The sequence below is a fragment of the Cololabis saira genome, chromosome 7 (genome assembly GCF_033807715.1).
Source record: "Cololabis saira isolate AMF1-May2022 chromosome 7, fColSai1.1, whole genome shotgun sequence".
Classification (NCBI taxonomy): domain Eukaryota; kingdom Metazoa; phylum Chordata; class Actinopteri; order Beloniformes; family Belonidae; genus Cololabis; species Cololabis saira.
Window position 1 is genome coordinate 8,668,363 of NC_084593.1, and position 21,428 is coordinate 8,689,790.

The following is a 21,428-nucleotide window of genomic DNA, read 5'->3' on the forward strand; positions in this document are numbered from 1 at the left end:
GGAGAGAGAGAGAGAAAGAGAGAAAAAAGAGACGTATTTAAGACGCTGTAAGCATTAATACAGTGAAAACATGGCCACGTGGAAGGAGAAGTAGACTGGCTATCAATTGTAGGGCTCATAATGATATAATGAGAAATGAATATCCGGCTCTAGTAGATATTAAAATCAGGGAAACACAACAACCTCAGATAAACAACAATAAACTTTAAATAGACAGGAGCCGTGAGTTAAAATGAAGAACATCCGCGATTATGCAGGTTGTAGTTCCACATTTAGCAGTGATTGCTTGAAGTAATCATGTTCTGCTTCTCTCAGCCTCTTATACAGTATCATTCATTGGGGAGAGGTTTTGGCCCACCCGTTTTTACAATTTTGCTTCATATCATTGAGGATCTGGGGATTTATTTTCCTCTTCCGGGTTTTTTTATAGAATCTATTCTAAAGTCCCACCTCAGCATTTCAATCTAATCCATATTTTTGCAGGAATTTTATCATTCAACTTTGTATTAGTTGACTGCATGTATACGACTTTATATTGGTATACTTAAAGGGGACCTATTATGGCATCTAATACCTATTTTAAAACAGGCCTTGAATGTCTTAAAAACAAGCTTTTGATTGTTTTTGCTAAATAAATTAGAAATTCAGCCTCTGAGCCATGTTTTTATCTTCCCATTCTCTAACCTCATTATCTATGCAGGATTCTGAGTGGGCGGGGCTATGATAATAGGGCTCTATGCTGATTGGCTGCCTGAATGACGCGATACACCGCTACGAAAAAATAGTGGAAGCTCCGGCCGGCGGAGTTAGTTGTTGTTCCGGCCAGAGTTAGTTGTGGGTGTGGTTTTACGCATCGGAGGCCAACCGATGCAAATTGCATCTTGGTTACGTAACGACGGGAGCAGAATCTGAACGGCTCGTAGATCCACATCACACTGGACGGCTCATCCGGGCGGCTGTACAGACACTGCAGAATTTGGTTGCTTTCCTCCTTCTCTGAGTTGTCAGGCTGAGGGGAGACCACTTTATATATGTTAAAGCAAGAAAAAACCTGTTTTTCATAATAGGTCCCCTTTAAATATGTACGAGCAGTTAGAGATACTTGTATGACTATCATGTGTACGTCATTTTTAGTAACTGATATGAATCCAAACTGCCCCTCCCCCCTGCATTGACACAGACACTTAAATATACTCACAGGCCTACATGCATCCCAAACACACCCCACACACACCTCACACACCAAAATTAAACAACTGAAAAGAGAATGCTCCTCCCCTTCTCTCTGTCCATCTTCTGCTTGCAGAAACTGAGTTTTTTTATTTTGAGCTAAAATGTCTTAAAAATCTCTCGGTAACACCCCAAATAATAATGCTGCCATGGAGGTCTCGATGCCATTTTATGTTTTTGTGTCATTTCATGCAGTATAGTCTTAAAGAAAGAAACCCTGCACACTTTAAATTTAGCCTAACCATTTTGTATGCCAACAACCACAATTCCCCTACGGTGGCACAGAACACTGCAAACAGAAACAAACGCTGCTGCAAATAAAATAAACGCTTAGCAAAAAAAATAAACGCTGCAAACAAAAAGAAACGCCGCTGCAAATAAAAGACACTCTGAAAATATAAAGAAACCCTGCTGCAATTAAAATAAACGCTGCTGCACATAAAGTAAAAAAACAACGCAAATAAAAAAGCCACAACGGAAGTGAATTACCGGGGACTATTTTTGCCGATGCACCGGTGTTTTTATGTTGTGTTTTTATGTAACACATTAAAAATTACACGTAGCGATGTTGAACACTAACCTTTTCACTTATTTTCACGTTCGTTGTTCTTGTTATTCCTCGCTCTTCTTATTTCTTTCTTTTCACTTCGTCTTCTTCTTCTCCTCTCACGTAAAAAACACCGGTGCATCGGCAAAAATAGTCCCCGGTAATTCACTTTCCTTGTGGCTTTTTTATTTGCGTCGTTATTTTTTTATTTGCAGCTGCGTTTCTTTATATTTGCAGCATTTCTTTTATTTGCAGCGGCATTTGTTTTTATTTTCAGCGTTTATTTTATTTGCAAAGCGTTTCTATTATTTGCAGCAGCGTTTGTTTTTATTTGCAGCATTTCTTTTATTTTCAGCAATGGCGGGTCTCGGCCACCGTACAATTCACTTGAAATGACAAGTGATAAGAAGTACCATAAAACCAGATTTTGGACTCAATTTTATTTTTATAATCAAATACAAAACATTTAATCTAAATTCTGGACTGAACCGTGAAGTTTCACCAAATATTTGCCATTTAAGCAGCCAGTGAACCAGCTCCAGCCAATTCATTACTCACCAGGACAAGTTCTTGTTGCAGGTTGTAATGAATACCTTCTGAAGCCGTTCTCCACTCCACCTCGTCTCTGCTCAGTGAAATCTCAGAACTCACATGGACTGCCTCCGTAACTCAGACACGAAAACATGTAGACAAATTGTGGCCCCTGCGAATGGGGTCAGATCTCAAGTCTCATGCAGTTGATCTCCAAGCAAAACTTCCCATCTGCCCCATCATGCTGCTCACGATCCCAAGAGAGTGCTTAAGCAGACTGTCCAGAAATTAGAGGTGCAACCAAAACTCTTGTGATAAGGTTCTCTCATTGTCAGAAAGTCGTTTACTGCCTGAATCTTTTTTGTTTTAATTATTATTATTTGAATTAAGTGCCATTTCTTAGTGTCCTGCTATGTTTTTCACATCAAGAAATTCCAAATTTAACATTAACTTTAGGGAAAGTTTAATGTGACTGATCTGAATTTCTGCTCCCCATCTCTTCTGGTCCGAGGCCAATCACCCCATAGCACTTTGAAAATAAATGAATAGATAAAAAAGTTCTTATTGTGTATTCATAAGGCTCCTAGAGAAGACAACATTGGTTCTCAGGAGGACATTATGTCTCCAGTCGTATCTATTCACTTCAGGGAAAGTCTCTCATGAAATGACAGTTGCAACAGAGATGACGCTTCATTCATACAAGTGTATGAAGTCTTAGTTTCTTAAGAACACCATCAACATTCATTCACTTCTTACTGCTTATCTTTGTTGTTGTTGATACTAAGCTGGTTGCCACTTTGCCTTTCTCAAATGCTTTGTTGACATGTTTGGTTGGATGCTTATCCCATGATGTCCAGGTGTCTTCTGCATCCGTTGGTGTAATTCCCAGCTGGAAGTCAAAGTTGAATCTAGTCCAGGGGTCGGCAACCCGCGGCTCTAGAGCCCCATGCGGCTCTTTAGCGCCGCCCTAGTGGCTCCCTGGAGCTTTTTCAAAAAAGTTTGACCTTTTTTTTCCCTTTTTTTTATTTTTTCTTCTTTTTTTTTCCTTTTATAAAATTTTTCTTTTTTCTCTCTTTTTTCTTCTTTTTCTTTTTTTTCTTCCTTTTTTTCCTTCTTTTTTTTCTTTTTTTCCTTTTTTAATCTCGACATTTCGACTTTTTTCTCGAAATTTTGACATTTTTCTCGAAATTTTGACATTTTTCTCAACATTTCAACTTTTTTCTCAACATTTCAACTTTTTTCTCAAGATTGTACTTCAACATTAATCTCGAGATTTTGACTTTTTTATCAGAATTTTGACTTTTTTCTCAGAATTTCGACTTTTTTCTCAACATTTCGACTTTTTTCTCGAAGTGCAAAATGAAAAAAAAATCTTCCCCCAGTTCTAACTAATATAGAAACATGCAGCATGTGTTGTCTTCATTCTAAAGCTTAGACAAGACTTTTCATTTTTTGCGGCTCCAGACATATTTGTTTTTTGTGTTTTTGGTCCAATATGGCTCTTTCAACATTTTGGGTTGCTGACCCCTGATCTAGAGGAACCGGACTAACTCTTTCGTATTGAAGAGGAAAAAGAAGCTCTCCAGGGAATCTCATCTATCTCCTCACTCTTCCTCCACCAACATCTAGACTCCAGGGGATCATTTTTCTCTATCCTATCTTCTATGTAGGATCTATCATCTATGTAGGATTCCATGACTTGTTGCAGAAACTCAGCACCTGAAAGGTCTGGAGGCTTTGATAAAGCACTACTGGGGCTCCTGACCAGGGACCATATTTGGCTGGAAAACTTTGGTTGACTCTTTGCTCCCTGGCTTCTGCAGAGGAAATGAACGGGAGCAGGAAGAGGATGCTTTGACAGTCCCTAGATACCGGGACATGTTCCTAAGGTCAAAGTCAAAGTTACAGTGGGTAAGTTATTTGATTAGGGTGTTCTGTGGTACAGCCTAGGAGGATGGTACTTGATTGATTGATTGATATCTTTATTTCGAACACAAGCAAAAACAAGCAGCGATGAGCGGGCCCTCGCGCATGCTATTTTCACCAATAAAGGTCAAGGACTCAAAACTAAGTCCGATGACACCACCCATGACTCTTTATGTCAAACCATTCAAAAAAATATGGCAGAAATTGGGACTATCAAATATCGAAGTCAGAAAAAGGGGCGGGGCTAATTTGCACCAATTATGTTCAAAGACTCAAACATTTTTGGCGTTTTTTGGGTCGGATCGGGTGTCTATATGCACAATTTTAACTCTCAAATTAGCAAAATACTGCATACCTTCCCCTGCCTCATCATCATCTGGGCTTGCCTCGACGCGGGGCCCCACGGCTGCTTGAGACCCGGTCGGATCGGTGATTTTAGTAACAAATTTATCAAACAAGGCTTTCAGAGAGGCATTAAACTCTTCCATTTTCTTTAGTTTTTTCTTTTTTCATCCCCTGATGGAAATTTCCTGAATCTGTCTCGTTCTCTCGACATTGTGTGACAGTTTGTTCCAACTCCACCGTCTGGATCAGAGCAGCTTGTGTCTGCGCTTGGTCTGAAGCAGTTGTATTGAACAACAGACACGCGCATCATTGCACATATATTTATTGATATGCACAGACTAGTACACATTTAGGTCTGTAATGGAACGTGACTGTTGATATTTATAAGGGAAAAAAAAAAAAAAAAAAATTGAAAAAGAAAAAAAGGCCCATAGCGCGAGGCCCCTGGGTGCACGTTACGGTTCGGGCGAAGAAACGGCCGAAGAAATGGCATAAATTGCACCAAAATTACACGATTAATTCAAAATGGCTGACTTCCTGTTCGGTTTCGGCCATGGCGCCAAGAGACTTTTCTTTAAGTTGCGACATGATACAGGTGTGTACCGATTTTCGTGCATGTACATCAAACCGTATTGTGGGGCTTGAGGCACAAAGTTTTCTAGGGGGCGCTGTTGAGCCATTAGGCCACGCCCATACCAATGGCAAACCATTAAATATCAATTTTTTTGCCAGGCCTGGCTTGCGTGCCAAATTTGGTGACTTTTGGGGCACGTTTAGGGGGGTAAAAAGGCCCTCATTTCGTCGGAAAAATTAAAATAAAAACGAGAAAAATAAAAATTCCTACAGATACAATAGGGCCTTCGCACTGTCAGTGCTCGGGCCCTAACAAGGAGACCAACATGTAAGAGTTGGTTGGTGTGTTTCCATGCACTTTAAAATGTTGGTGTCGTATGATAAGAGACGACTTGAACTTAAAGGGGAAGTTGAGACTGCAGAACATCATTTCCTGATGGACCGTGCAATACTGCTTATGTTTCAGAGTTCTTGTTGGGGGGGCATTCCTGGTAGTGAAAATGCACCAACCATTGAGTCCCCATAATGGAAAAGTGTTAGGCAACTAATTGAACGCAGCAAACTGCCTAATGAGAGCCATTGATCAGCCTGGTGAACGGATTCGTGAAACAAATGTAATTTCCATTTGCCCTCATGTTTTGTAGCAGGAAATTGTTTTTTATTAGTCCACAATAATTTAAGAGCTTAAAGAATAAACTAGAAACTGACCATAAATGTTTATTTTTTTACGTAACTTAAATCAGTGGTTCATAAATCTGACCTCTGACAACAATGATCTTATTTTATCAGTGGTTACCAGCTTCTTCTGGTAAAATAGGATCTCTCACTCCATCTTTGGATAATATTTCCTTGAAGCAGCAGCGTTTATATCACAAGGGATAAATCCCTGTTACTCAAAAACGTTCCAAAATACTAAAATTATATCACATATTACGAATTTTAGCATCCATATGTCTCCTTCTGCATGTTTCATCTTCCTGCAGTCCCATATTTCCTGTAATCTACACTTCATCCTGAACTCTTTTGCCTCCATTTCCAAAGTTCTGCTCATTGATCGGTAACTTTAACGCCTGGACTTTGGCCCCCAGCCAAAAATGATAACTGTTCATATGGGACTATGAAGCTAAGTGCTAAATCAATGGGGCCAGCTTCTTGATGTGGATATAACGTTACAAAGAAGGGCAGTGGCATGAGGTAGGGAAGATGTTACCCCTGGGAAAAACTTTTGGAGACACACCACCTCTGTCATGCAACGCTGGAGTCTGGGAAAGGGTCACATGATCAATTACTGCACCTTAGCGTTGTGTTCTTTCTGGAAGAGTCACCGTTTGCTTATAATTATTCTCTCAGGAGGCTTAATTGACAATGATTTGTCTCAGACTCAATGATGATGGATACAGACGACAGAGGAGTGTTCAGCTTTTTTTGGATTAATGTCTGACGAGAAATAAAGAGACAGTAAAAAGAAAATATACAGTACATAATAATGAATGCACTCAATTGTATTCATGCCTTTCCTACTGCAACAAATATCTTTAAGAATTTTCTCAAAAATTACCCATCCACATACTTTGCATCAGCCTAAACCATGACGGCAAGAGAAGTTGACTTTTTGAATGAGGAGCTTCAGCTTCAAATAAGTCTTTGACTTCAAATTAGAAAAACCGAGGCACTCAAGAAGATAGAAAAATATAAAAAGCCTTTATTAAAATCATGGCTTTCTAAAAATGCCAACATGTTTCGGCCATGTAGGCGTTTTTGTCTTTGTTATCTGCCTTGAAGAAGGCCTACATGGCCAAAACATGTTGGCATTTTTTTACTTTTACAAAGCCATGATTTAAAGGAGCTTGAGGCTCCTTTTAAGAAATGAGACTCTCTAGCGCCACCCTTCACCACGACGGCCGTCGGGGGTACTGCAGCCAACAGTGAAGCCGGCACGGGAGAACGGGGAGAACGCACATGCAGCGTCATGTGACGTCACATCCGCAGCCCAGCGCGGGAAATTCGGGACCGAATTGCAGCACATTTTGCAGCACACAGCCTGTTCAAGGCAAAGGAGAGATACACTAGAGGGCTCATTCTTTTGGGTTTGGAACGCTTCATCTGACATTATTACTAGAAAACTTAAAATGTATACGGATTTTTTTCATAAATCTTGCCACAATCCGGCCTCAAGCTCCTTTAATAAAGGCTTTTTATATTTTTCTATCTTCTTGAGTGCCTCGGTTTTTCTAAATTGTTTTTCAATCTTTTTTATCCCCATGCCGAAGAGCACCTGAAGTATACACTTTTTTTTCTCACACCCAGCAGCACTCCATGCATTTGTAGTTAGACTTAAAGTCTTTGACTTCTTTGTGACTGGAAAAGATCTTGATTGTAATATGGGCCAATATCTGCTGCTCAGCGATCATTATGGCCACACGGTGCTGTTCCTGAGCACGGTAAATTAGCATGCCTATTATAAATGGACATTATGCACGCACCCAATGGCGAACCGCACTGTTGGGGAGGAGTTTCTGCAATGTTGCTACCACATTAAGTTGTTTCCATCATTAGGCTTGCACTTGCTTATTTCCCTTGTGAGTCGTGGGTTTTTGTTTTGAGGGATGTTTCTATCAATGTTGAATGCGAGGCTCAACTGTACCATTGAATGGTTGTGTCAATGATTATGTGTTCCACAATGTGCACCTCTGTTTTTGTCTTCTTTTGTCTCTATAAATTAGCAAAACAAATCCCTTGGAACGCATCGATGAATATGAGGATTTAGGTATCAGACTAGGCATTTGCCAAATGAGCAATTTCTTGTATATCATTGCAGTATCTGTAATCAGCCCCACTGCAAGAGTGTCTGGCTCTTACTGTGATAATGGTGGTGGAGAAGATCGGTTCAAATTGGCCAGTGCTTACATTTCTCCCATTGTCTTGGATATAACTGAATTTTCATGTTTGGGAACGACACACTACAAACTTTTCAATGAAATTAACTCAATTTAAGTAGTTCCCTTTGTTAGGATTATTTTAAAATAATTAACCTCAGAATTTTCTAACGAGATTGTCTTTTGAGGACGTAGAGCACAGGTTTAGATATGCATACAACATTTATCATTAGATTTTTGATTGTGGGATTTAAGCAGAGGTGTCAAAAGTATTCACATTCATTACTCAGGTAGAAGTATAGATACTAGAGTTTAAAAATACTCCTGTAGAAGTTGAAGTATCAACTCAAGTTTTTTACTCAAGTAAAAGTATAAAAGTACTGGTTTCAAAACTACTTAAAGTATAAAAGTAAAAGTAATGTAAGGGGGAAAAAAGCCATTAAGGACAAAAGCCATTGAAAATGAATGTATCTTAGTATAATGCAAATATATTAAAGAAGCATCTATGTGTACTATTGAGCATTAACATGTGTTTCAGAGAGCAGGAGATATGATGACTAGTTGCCTATAAGTATTGTAATGGTGCAAAAAGTCAAACTTCAGAGGCATGTTATCATTTATCCTAACCTTTATTGGAATGTACATCCAAGTTTAGTTGCAGGAATCTGAGGGAACGGATGTAAGAACAAAACTGGACAAGAACATCTGAAACAACCACAACCAAATTCACTCTATCCGGATGGAGCAATTTAACTGGATAGTTTTTGTTTAAAGGCCGAAATGAAATAGAGTAACGAGGCTGTTTTTAAAATGTAAGGAGTAAAAAGTACAGATAATTGCGTGAAAATGTAAGGAGTAAAAGTAAAAAGTCGTCTGAAAAATAATTACTCAAGTGAAGTATAGATAACCAAAATTTCTACTTAAGTAAGGTAACAAAGTATTTGTACTTTGTGACTTGACACCTCTGGATTTAAGACAAGAACATTTAATGATTGCAGGCAGATGAAGACATGGATTTCCCTTTGACATCTTTGAAAAATGAAGGGGGGGTAATACCAGGCGGCTGGTCATTTGACTGAGCAGTTGTGCCCGGAAACCTGATAGAGCGTCCTCACCCCGAAAACTTAAAATACCAGCAGAGATCAATAGCTGCAGCATGTTATCTATTGTCCAGCAGTGAGTTATGCACGCCCCAGAGTTTCACCCAGATAGATACCCACCCCAAAGAGCTGAGCTCCCTCTCTAACTCCAACTCAATCTGCCCCAGCACCAGGAAGACTATACACTGATTTAGCAAATAATGCAATGTTGCATAGTGTGAATACATTTTAAAGGAGTTATTATGAACAAATATAATAACCGTGACTCGTCTTCTGTTTACCCCATGGAACATTTTAACCTGAAACTTATCAAAAAGGCTTTAATTGTGCATTTTATATATTCTTTTCAACCTGATCTCACAAAAATCTGTGAAATGCCCACGAACTCTCACCACTATTTACTGTGGCACCAACACGGAAATTCTGTGTGAACACCACGGATATTGTACGTATGCGAAGTCAATGGGATCCGTTGTTGTGATATATACACGGATTATTACATTATTATTATGCATATATTATTCTTTATTATAGTGGCTAAATTATGAGTTTTTGACGCGCAAGTTACTGTTTGTTACTGTCAGTTTGTAAAAGCACGTTTTTAATGCTGTTTTAACAGTGTTTAATGGTGTTTTGATGATTTTTAACAGTATTTTGACGGCGAGTATTTAACCGTGTTTTCTAGTATTTAACGTACATTTGAGTATTTAACCATGTTGTTTGCTGTCGCCATGGCGACGGAGTGGTGTAAGTGATGTGAAATTATTATTTTTAGCAAAACCACAAGCGTTTCCTACTTCTAACCAATCATAAGTGATGCATTAACCTAACCAGACCTTAACCAGAGCGTCGTCCAGCCACAAAATATCATTTTTAATGGAGGAGGTGGAGACAGGGGATATTTAAATTCATTGTTTTAACCATTCTCCCATTTCGTCAACCACAGAAAAATAGAAGAAAATTATCACATGCCATGTGAGGCTTATCTACTCCATGGATGGGCGGTCTGTCCTTGTTGTACTATTGTCTTTTTTTTTTTTTAAACAATATCTTTTATTGTTTTTCTTTTTCAAACATAACACAACAAACAGAAAAGCAACGCTACATGAGACCAGTGACATTAAGATAAGGAAAAAAATAAAAAATAAAAACACCAACAAAACACAGACAAAGGCACTACTCTCCTCCAGGCTCTTCCATTAGATGATCTAGGTTCTCATTTTTCATATAGTCAACAAAACAACCCCAGACTTCCTCGAAGATTTCCTGTTTGTCCTTGATGATATATGTTATCCTTTCTACCGGTAAGCACAGTGACATCTCCTGGAACCACTTCTTGATGCTTGGTTTGTGTGGACTCTTCCTAGACATAGCAATAACCCTCTTGGCTAGTAGTAAACTAATGTCAATAAACCTCCGCTTACTTCGCCTGTACGCGTGACCATCTGGATAGAGTCCCAGCAGGAACAGTTTGGGTTCTGGTACGATGGAGATATTCAGTATTTTCTGAATTTCCTGTCCCACCTCCCTCCAAAATTCCATTAATCTGGGGCATGACCAGAGACAGTGGAACAAAGTGCCCTTCTCTATAGAACATCTATAGCACAAATCAGGTATAGCTCCGTTAAACTTATTAATTTTTTCTGGAGTAATATATGTTCTCATAAGCCAGTTATACTGGAGTAATTTGAAACGGGTATTCCCAGTTTGTGACTGGGCTTTCAAGCACGCTTTAGTCCAAAGTTCCTCTGTCAGGTCATCTCCCAAGTCTAGTTTCCAGGCATTCATTTTATATTCAGAAGACTCTGGTGAAAAGGACATTATTAAATCGTAAAAAAAAAGAAATAAGCCCCTTACCAGATGGGTTCTTGACCAGGGCCTTCTCTAATGTGGACAGAGGAGGGGCCAGCTCAGACCGATCCCGATTAACCCTAATAAAGTTCCTCAATTGCAGAAATTTGAAAAAATGAGTGCGAGGGATATCATACTTATTAACCAGCTCTTCAAACGAGAGCATATTTCCACTGACACAATCAAATAAATCTCCTAAGCATCTCACCCCCTTGTTAAACCAAGATTTAAAGCCCCCATCATTCCTACCCGGTGCAAATTGGTTATTGCCCCAGATTGGGCTGAAACCCGAAAGGTGCAAAGGCGCCCCCATATATTTATTCACCTCCTGCCACACTCTAACCATGGTTTTAACTAGTACTATTGTCTTTTACCTGTATAGACCTGGGACAGGTTCCAGCAAATCACCATGACCCTGAATATGAATTCAGGTGGTATAAGTAATGGATCAATGGATGGATATGATATGCCATCAGCATCGGTTGTTGTAATAATGCCATGGTGAAATAAATCAATCAGGGTGAGCAGCTGAGTCATCCAGGAGCAGCGTAGTCATTGAAAAGGTCCAGCTGAGGTGGTTTGGATGATCAGGAAGTCTCCCAGATGCCTTCCTGGGGAGGTGTTTCAGACACGTCCATCGGAAGGGAGGCCTCAGGATACACCCAAGACATGCTGGAGCGATTATATCTCTTGGTAGGTTTAGGGAATGTCTTACTGACTGCGTTTTAATGCAGTCAATAACCCTTTTAAAACTGGAAAATCAGCAATAACCCGAATTTGCACGGCCATGTAAACACCAATAACCCCTTTGAATAACCCGAATTTGCTCATATTCAGGTTTTTAAAAACCTGAATATGACCCCTGGGTTACTCCTTTTAAAACCCGAATATAGAGTCATGTAAACGCCAAACGGAATATCCCCATCAAACGGAACATGAATTTGTTTTCTGCGCATGCTCTGTTCACAAGGAATCCTGGTCTTTTGAGTCCAGGACGTTCTTATAAACACGGCGAAACGCAAGACCACGCCACACTTTTGGAGTGAGGAGGAGACTAATCATTTTATAAATGTAATGAAGGATATGAACATTTTGGCATTTGTAGACGGTAGAAAGTACCGGGATAGCCAGATTTACAAAAAGTTGCGTCAAGCAGCATTTGTTTTGAATTTGGATACAGGAAGAAGAAGCGGAAATGACGGGATATTGCGTCATGATGTTCTCCACGCGTCGCTGGTTTGATCCAGATATCCCGAATAATTAATTACCATGTAAACGGAATATTCCGAATGTTTCAGTAAGCGGAATATTAGCAATAACCCAAATTTTGACTGCATGTAAACGTAGTCACTGTCTCACTGTCTCACTCATGAAAGCGGGAGGAGGTAGCTGGAGAGAAGAAGGTCTGAAGATCTCTGCTCTGACTGTTGCCTGCATGACCGGTCCTGAATAAGCAGCAGAAAGCAGACAGATGGTTCATCCATAAGATGAAAGTTATTTATTCCACTTCAGAACAGGGTTTTTGATGCAAAACTGAGAAATTGTTCTGTAAATGTGCAATGATGAATGGAAGTGAAACTTTTTTTCAAAAAGGCACTATAGCTGTATAAACTAACTAATCATGTTTATGGATACAGGGATGGTGACAAAGGGCATCTATATGGAGCTAGAAAAGTCTCATAATTTGCAAATGCACACACAGTTTCACAAATGCACATGACAAAATTCACAAATGCACACACCGATTTGCAAATGCACACACCGTTTCACAAATGCACATTACAAAATTCACAAATGCACACACCGATTTGCAAATGCACACACCGTTTCACAAATGCACAGGACAAAATTCACAAATGCACACACAAATTCACAAATGCCCACACTGATTCGCAAATGCACAGGACAAGTTTCACAAATGCACAGAACAATTCACACGTGCGTAGGACAAGATATACAAATGTATTTTTGATGCACACACAAATATAACCTGATTTACAAATGTTTTTTGTCTGTGAGCTACGCTGGATTTGCGTGTGACTTTTGAGACTCCCCTGACGTGACTCGATCCACAAATATGTTTTTTTTTAACACAGAAGGATCTGCAACCAAGACAGCAACACGGGATGGAGAGGAGATCACTGGAAGGCAAAGGAAGACATCGGATTGGTTGAAGATCCTTCTGTGTTAAAAAAAACGTATTTGTGGATCGAGTCACGTCAGGGGAGTCTCAAAAGTCAAACGCAAATGCAGCACAGCAAAAATGTTTGCAAATCAGGTTATATTTGTGTTTGCATCAAAAATACATTTGTATATCTTGTCCTACGCACGTGTGAATTGTTCTGTGCATTTGTGAAACTTGTCCTGTGCATTTGTGAAACGGTGTGTGCATTTGCGAATTATGAGACTGTTCTAGCTCCATACATCTATGTCCAGTCACCTTAATGAATGATCCACTGATACAGAAGCACAGCCAGAGATGTTGTCTTTATTCCACCATCCTGATCCTGATGGTTCCTATTACCTAATACAAAAATGTGCCGAAACTTCACTGAAGAAAAGAACTGTTCCCCCTTCTTCTTTGACAAATGAGAAATATCTCAGTATATATTCACGAACCATTTAAAAGAAAACTCAATGCATGGTAACTTTAATTTTTTTTATCAGCAGAAGTGATAAAAGCAGGAACCAAGCCTTCAGGAAAAAATGCAAATAGACGTAGATATAAAAAAAAAAAATGGCTCTGGTTCAAAACGGCACTGAAGATGAAATGAATTATTCTTCCTCCTTGAAATAAAGAAAAATAAAACATTTCCTTGTATAATTAAAAGCGGGCCTGAGGCCTCAAGGGAGTTGCAGATGCAGGCTCAAACTGTGAGAAAAGATGGAAAACAGATCCCGCGTAATCAACGACGTCCTGTGCGAGTCAGTGAAAGTGCACCTTCCTCAGACGCCGGTGTGGAATGTGTTCTGGGGAACGTGCTGTCTCGCCCTCGTGTCCATCATTTTAAATAGCAGCAAAGACAGAGCACTTGTGGCTCTCCCTCGTAGATTTATGGGCTGTTAATGTCTTACCCTTCACCCTGCTGTGCTTTTGTTTCGTCGCTCCTAAATGCAGGTTGTGGTTCTCCAGACTGAGATGTGATAAATTGCTGAAACATCGAGTCAAGTCAAGTCGATTCACGCACGGGCCTCTGTTTTTCTGGGTTGTCCATCGAGCTTGGATCTTGGCAGCAGAGGTCAGCCAACCCCTGAGGGCGCTGGGGGTCAAGTTTAGACTGACTCTTTTTTTAACAGATGGCGTTGAGACTTCAGCCTGTCACTCAGGAAGAATACAGAAAATGGAGAAAAGACACTTTACAGCACTAATTGACTCATGTGTCTTTCAGTATTGACCCAGTTTCCCCTCAAAATGCCCTCCTCCTCCTCATCTCCACAATGAGACACTTAAGGTCAAAATGTCAGCAAAACAGTCTTTAAATGCAACATTTACACCACTCATTTAAATATTGATGATGGTCTGAGTGGCTCGGCAATCGCCTCAGTCAACTGGAAATCATTTTTTTCCAGCTTACATCGCAAACAGCTGAAGAGGAGGCTGCTCAGCTTCTGTGGAGGTTTAAACTAAGACCGTGTTTATTTCCACACATTTGTGGAATCAGAAGGTTTTGAACTCTTGTAAACACGATGCTCCCGTGAATTCTTAACATAGAAGGGCCATTTACGAGTCCGTTCATTTATTTTTACTGCAGTGAAAGGGTTGTGGGACTATCTGAAGGCAGGCGGGGACAGACGAGTGACACATAACTCCAAGGGAGGAGTGATGGAATTGTCATCTGACCAATCCTACGTGTCTTAGACCTCCATTGTAATGCCTTGGTCATATATGGGTTAAAAATGTCTATTTCTACTTTTATTTTTGGATTCTGAGGCAAATATTGAAGGTGGGGTAACGGGTATATTACGGTGGCCGAGACTCGCCATTGCTGAAAATAAAAGAAACGCTGCAAGTAAAAAGAAACGCTGCTGTAAATAAAATAAACGCTTTGCAAATAAAATAAACGCTACGAATAAAAACAAATGCCGCTGCAAATAAAAAAAAAACGACGCAAATAAAAAAGCCACAACGGAAGTGAATTACCGGGGACTATTTTTGTTGATGCACCGGTGTTTTTTACGTGAGAGGAGAAGAAGAAGACGAAGAGGACGTAAGTGAAAAGGAAGAAATAAGAAGAGCAAGGAATAAGAAGAACAACGAACGAGAAAATAAGTGAAAAGGTTAGTGTTCAACGTCGCTACGTGTAATTTTTAATGTGTTAGGCAAAAATAGTCCCCGGTAATTCACTTCCGTTGTGGCTTTTTTATTTGCGTCGTTTTTTTATTTTATTTGCAGTGGGGTTTCCTTATATTTGCAGCGTTTCTTTTATTTGCAGCAGCGTTTCTTTTTGTTTGCAGCATTTATTTTATTTGCTAAGCGTTTATTTTATTTGCAGCGGCGTTTGTTTCTGTTTGCAGCGTTACTTTTATTTTCAGCAATGGTGGGTCTTGGCCACCGTAGTATATGGATGAAGCCATGCCTGTTGATGTTTGAAACAAAACATCAACAAAACGCCTTCCTTTCCCTTTATCTGCAGTGCTCCAGACAAAACACACCATTATGGCGTCAATCCACCCCTGCTCCCTCCCCCACTTCATGTGCACGAGCACAAACCCTCGCCTGGGTTAGTGACTGGAGCGATATCTTTCAATTTCAGGCTTTAGTCCATAACCATCTCTCACTAAGACTAATGGGACTTTTCCACTAGTACCTACTCGGCTAGGCTCTACTCTGTTTTAAGGGATTTCCACTAGGTGATTATGCTCGTTAGTACCTCCTCTTGTCGCACCTACTTGGCTGGGGTTCCAACTGAGCTGAGTCGGGCTGGAAATGCAACGCCACCAGACTGCAAGCTGACTGACTGGCTAGAGAACAACGTCTCGCAACTCGTTCACACCCAACACATTTAAAACCCGATAACAGTGACAGCGATATTGATAATATTGACTAAATTTCGGGACAGCAAAAAATGGTAAACCTACTCCATGGTGCAACAAAGAGGTCCACACGTTTCGTAACCGCGTGGCCGACGGTCGCATCCAGAGGAGGCTCGATAGGGTAACGTGTTTCTGGCCGCCTTGCCATGAAGGCCCCACCCACATTGAAGCGGTACTGAACTGTAACGAAAAACGACTGACACCGAAGCGAGTTGAGGCGAGTTGAGTCCATGCGTCCAAAACTGTATAATGTAAAAGAGGCACAAGTTCACACCACAAGCAAAACAGACCCAGAACCGATCCCACAAACCACCTTGTGAAAGTGCAGATAAAAAAGCAATATTTTTGCAATATTTTAGGTTTTTTTTATTATAGGCATTTCCCTTTTCTTTTCTTTTTGATATTTAGATGTTGTGCAAATCTAGTGGTAATGGGACCACAACTACTTCCATATGTGGCACTAAATCAGATACCTATCATTGCATTGTTGTGAAATGTAGTTTCATGCAAGACTGTAATTCTTCTTTTTTCAGGTCATTCATTTGTGGTGGAATAAAAGAGCAATCTTTTTTCTAAAGTTCCTCTGTGACAACATTGGGTTTACTGCCATGACCAAAAACTGCATCCTCCTGTTTTCTGAGGTATGTTGAGTCAAACATGCTGAGAAGGAACGAAGTATTCAAGTCCAGATTTGGCAGACTGGTAGTTACTTTTGGGAAACGATTATCTCTATGTTTGGCTGGGAGCATGTGGCTTCACTGGGACATCATCCTTGACATAATAAATGGCAACTTTCTCTCATGAATAATGACTGATGATTGCAAAACCATGATGAAAGATCATTGCTACTGTAAAACGCTGACACTTTATTTCTCTTAAAATTGGTGGAATCAGTATCAGCGTTTCAGAGCCAAAATAAATTAGTGTTTATTTTTACGCTTTGTGAGTTATGTGCAGTCGTTTCATAAAACATTGATCCTTTATCCCGAAACAAGTTGTTGTGGTAGAAATAAAATGATAGCCTTGTCAAAAAGTGAAGTTTAAAAAACTAAACTAAGACCAAACCCAAACCAGTCTCAATTAGGGACCATTTACCAATTCACTTGTTGGCCCAGTTGGGAATTTGAAGAACTCAATACTTCTGCGCAAAAAAGGAGAACTGGAGGTTGTCCAGCAATGAACATTAATATATTGTGATCTAATCTGGGTTAAAGTCAGGTTACTGTGAATTATATACAGGACTGTCTCTGAAAATTAGAATATTGTGATAAAGTTCTTTATTTTCTGTAATGAAATTAAAAAAACTAAAATGTCATACATTCTGGATTCATTACAAATCAAATCAACTGAAATATTGCAAGCCTTTTATTATTTTAATATTGCTGATTATGGCTTACAGTTTAAGATTAAGATTCCCAGAATATTCTAATTTTTTGAGATAGGATATTTGAGTTTTCTTAAGCTGTAAGCCATGATCAGCAATATTAAAATAATAAAAGGCTTGCAATATTTCAGTTGATTTGTAATGAATCCAGAATGTATGACATTTCTGCATTACAGAAAATAAAGGACTTTATCACAATATTCTAATTTTCTCAGACAGTCCTGTATTAGAATAAATGTCACAACATTCTGAGCTCACATAGTGATGTCTTCAGCTCATCAAGGTGGAAAATAAAAGTAAATTTGGGAGCTGAAATCAGACTTGAGGGGCTGAGAAAAGAGAAACACCAGGTAGGGAGCGAATATATTACATCTGCGCTTGATACGCGCTAAATGAACCTTGCCTCTGCTTTGCTCTTCTTATGGCTTTTTCTTGTTTATTTATTATTTTCTGGTTCAATCAATCACCTGTTTTGTTGGTCGGGGAGCCATCTTTGCATCCCAATGTTAATCAGATAAGCGGTACATGTTTTACATGGGTTTACCGTCCCACACTCATCACAGCGTGCTTGTATTCTAATGGTGTAATTATTGTAATCTTGATTAAGCCACTTGGGTAATTAGCAATTTTGATTGCGACTGCATCCGCAGGTGGATTGAAGGAAGGGAGAAATAAAAGAACAGGCACAGCCAACCTCCATTTAGAGATGTTAAGTGAGGCTTGTAGCTGCCGGAGAAAGGTTTTATAATGAGAAAAACAAAAGTGCGAATTAGTAAACCTAATTCCAACTTAAAAACTATTTAATTTTAATTTGCCACGTGACTAGGGTTGCCACCTTTCAGAAATAGAAATAAGGGACGCCCCGATTTCAGCAGCGCAGGAGCCAAAAAAAAAGCCCCAAAACTTCTAAACTACATAAAAATGTGTTTATTTTATATGAAAAAACAAAATGCTTTGATTTAAAGTTTAAAGTGCTTTAATAGCATTGAACTTGCATGACTGTACAGACACACAACCATACTAGTAACTGAAATATCCTCCTATGCTCTGTATGTCCACATCAGCCAAGATGTAATATAGCCTACAGGTGTAAAATATGGTGTAAAAGTTAATTTATTTCAATAATTCAACTAGAATATGGTGTAAAAGTTAATTTATTTCAATAATTAAACTAGAATATGGTGTAAAAGTTAATTTATTTCAATAATTCAACTAGAATATGGTGTAAAAGTTAATTTATTTCAATAATTCAACTAGAATATGTTGTAAAAGTTAACTTATTTCAATAATTCAACTAGAATATGGTGTAAAGGTTAATTTATTTCAATAATTCAACTAGAATATGGTGTAAAAGTTAATTTATTTCAATAATTCAACTAGAATATGTTGTAAAAGTTAACTTATTTCAATAATTCAACTAGAATATGGTGTAAAAGTTAATTTATTTCAATAATTCAACTAGAATATGGTGTAAAAGTTAATTTATTTCAATAATTCAACTAGAATATGGTGTAAAAGTTAACTTATTTCAATAATTCAACTAGAATATGGTGTAAAAGTTAATTTATTTCAATAATTCAACTAGAATATGGTGTAAAAGTTAACTTATTTCAATAATTCAACTAGAATATGGTGTAAAAGTTAATTTATTTCAATAATTCAACTAGAATATGGTGTAAAAGTTAATTTATTTCAATAATTCAACTAGAATATGGTGTAAAAGTTAATTTATTTCAATAATTCAACTAGAATATGGTGTAAAAGTTAATGAAAATACGGTACAAATCGTGTCCCGTATTAGTTCAATACGGGACGCAACATTTTTTCTCAAATAAAGGACAATTCCGTATTTTACGGGACGGGTGGCAACCCTACACGTGACATAAAAGGTGAATCCTATGGCAGGAGAGCAGGTCCGAACAGAGCAGCAAGCGGCCGTCTTTAAGTGAACGGGATCATATTCCTGCAGCGAGACGTCTCTGTGAACTGAGCCGTGACTTAAGGCACCCCTCTTAGTGTACTTTTTTCCTTGCTTTGGGAAAACATGTCTGTCGAAACAGTCAACAGAGTGCATCGACGCACGGTGGCCTTCCCCGGCTTTACTCGGGTTACCCCATATGGACGCCTGGCCACATGGTCCCCTCGGCCCTTGGGCGACCACAGCTCCCTGCCCTTGAGAGGGACAGAGGATACGGAGAGAAGATGCCGTGTGTGTCCTGGCTTGTGTGTGTATATGCATCAGAGGTGGGTAGGGTAGCCAAAAATTGTACTCAAGTAAAAGTACTGTTACTTCAGAATAATATGACTCAAGTAGAAGTAAAAAGTAGTCATCCAAATAATTACTTGAGTAAAAGTAAAAAAGTAATTGGTGAAAAAACTTCTCAAGTACTGAGTAACTGTTGAGTAACGTCTGCTTTATTTTTTTAACACAACCATTCAAACATACAAAAGTACAAAATAATCATCTTCAGGCAAATTAAATCAATAAAATAATAAAATAAATTAAAATTAATAAAAAATAAAAAATAGCTTAAATTAAAATAATCTTAAAGTAAATTCAAGTACTTTAATAAATATTAAAATAAATAAAATAACGGAATAAAAAAATAAATTAAGCACAAGTAGCACAAAATTTCAAGCCTTTGTACTTTTCTTTTTTAACCAGGCAGAACTAGAACAAGCCAACTCATAGAAACTCTATGTTTGTGTTTGAGTCTGTGTAAATGTGACAAAATATGCAAAAACAAACATTTTTCCCAAAGAATCACCCAGTGATGTCATGATATTGACGCGTACGCGGATAAAAGGGATACAAGAAAGTAACAGCTCAACGTAGCCTAATGTAGCGGAGTAAGAGGAACAGTTTCTTCTTCACAAATCTACTCAAGTAAAAGTAAAAAGTATAGTGATTCAAAACTACTCCTAAAAGTACAACATTTCCCAAAACTTACTCAAGTAAATGTAACGGAGTAAATGTAACTCGTTACTACCCACCTCTGATATGCATGTATGTTGTTCTGTGTTTAGTTTATATCTTTATAACCTCTCAGGTTGAATTCAAACCAGGGATTATCACGTGAAAATGTTTAAATGACCTAAATGAATCAAAGCAGTTTTAGGTAAGAATGAAACATTGTTTTCCAGGAAATGGCAATAAGTGTTAGCACTGGAGGCTATTGGCATCCATCAAAATAAAGAGCTATTTTAAAACTCTGGCAAGACTCTAAATGTCACTACACTTATGTGATGATGTGGATTGGATCCCTGCAGACAAACCGAGGTAATTAGGGCCCGAGCACTGACTGTAGGCCCTATTGTATCTGTAGGAATTGTTCTCGTTCTTGTTGTTTTTCTCGTTTTTCTTCTGACGAAAGGAGGGCCTTTTTGCCCCCCTAAACGTGCCCCAAAAGTCACCAAATTTTGCACGCAAGCCAGGCCTGGTGATAAATTTTATATTTAATGGTTTGCATTAATGGGCGTGGCCTAATGGCTCAACAGCGCCCCCTAGAAAACTTTGTGCCTCAAGCCCCACAATACGGTTTGACGTACATGCACCAAAATCGGTTAACACCTGTATCATGTCGCAACTTAAAGAAAAGTCTCTTGGCGCCATGGCCGAAACCGAACAGGAAGTCGGCCATTTTGAATTAATCATGTAATTTTTAGCGCAATTTATGCCATTTCTTCGGCCGTTAATGCGGCCCGAACCGCGAGGTGCACCCAGGTGTGTTATACATCAAAATATGCGTCTCGATCCTGCAATGATGCGCATTACTTTTCTCTTTCAAAAGCGTTACCGTGGCAACGATAGACGCCAAAAGGCACGCCCCGCCTTCATCTGATTGGTCCATATTTTATATTTCCTATTTTCTGCCATAACCTTTGTATGGTTTGATATAAAGAGTCATGGTGGTGTCATCGGACTCGGTTTTGAGTCCTTGAACATAATTGGTGCAAATTAGCCCCGCCCCTTCATCTGATTGGTCCATATTTGATAGTCCCTATTCTCTGCTATAACTTTTGAACGGGTT

The 21,428-nt window shown here is 38.9% G+C and overlaps 1 protein-coding gene across 1 annotated transcript in view; it reads right to left on the minus strand.

The window, feature by feature from the left end:
- Positions 1 to 16,245, minus strand: part of adad1 (adenosine deaminase domain containing 1 (testis-specific)) — a 102,627-nt gene extending 86,382 nt beyond the window's left edge. The window contains exons 1-3 of the mRNA XM_061726491.1: positions 16,059 to 16,245; positions 15,870 to 15,941; positions 12,339 to 12,424 (exon numbers count right to left, since the gene is read on the minus strand). Of these exons, the coding sequence (XP_061582475.1) occupies positions 12,339 to 12,424; positions 15,870 to 15,941; positions 16,059 to 16,245 (345 nt within the window). The remainder of the gene's footprint in view (positions 1 to 12,338; positions 12,425 to 15,869; positions 15,942 to 16,058) is intronic.
- Positions 16,246 to 21,428: the final 5,183 nt, after the last annotated feature.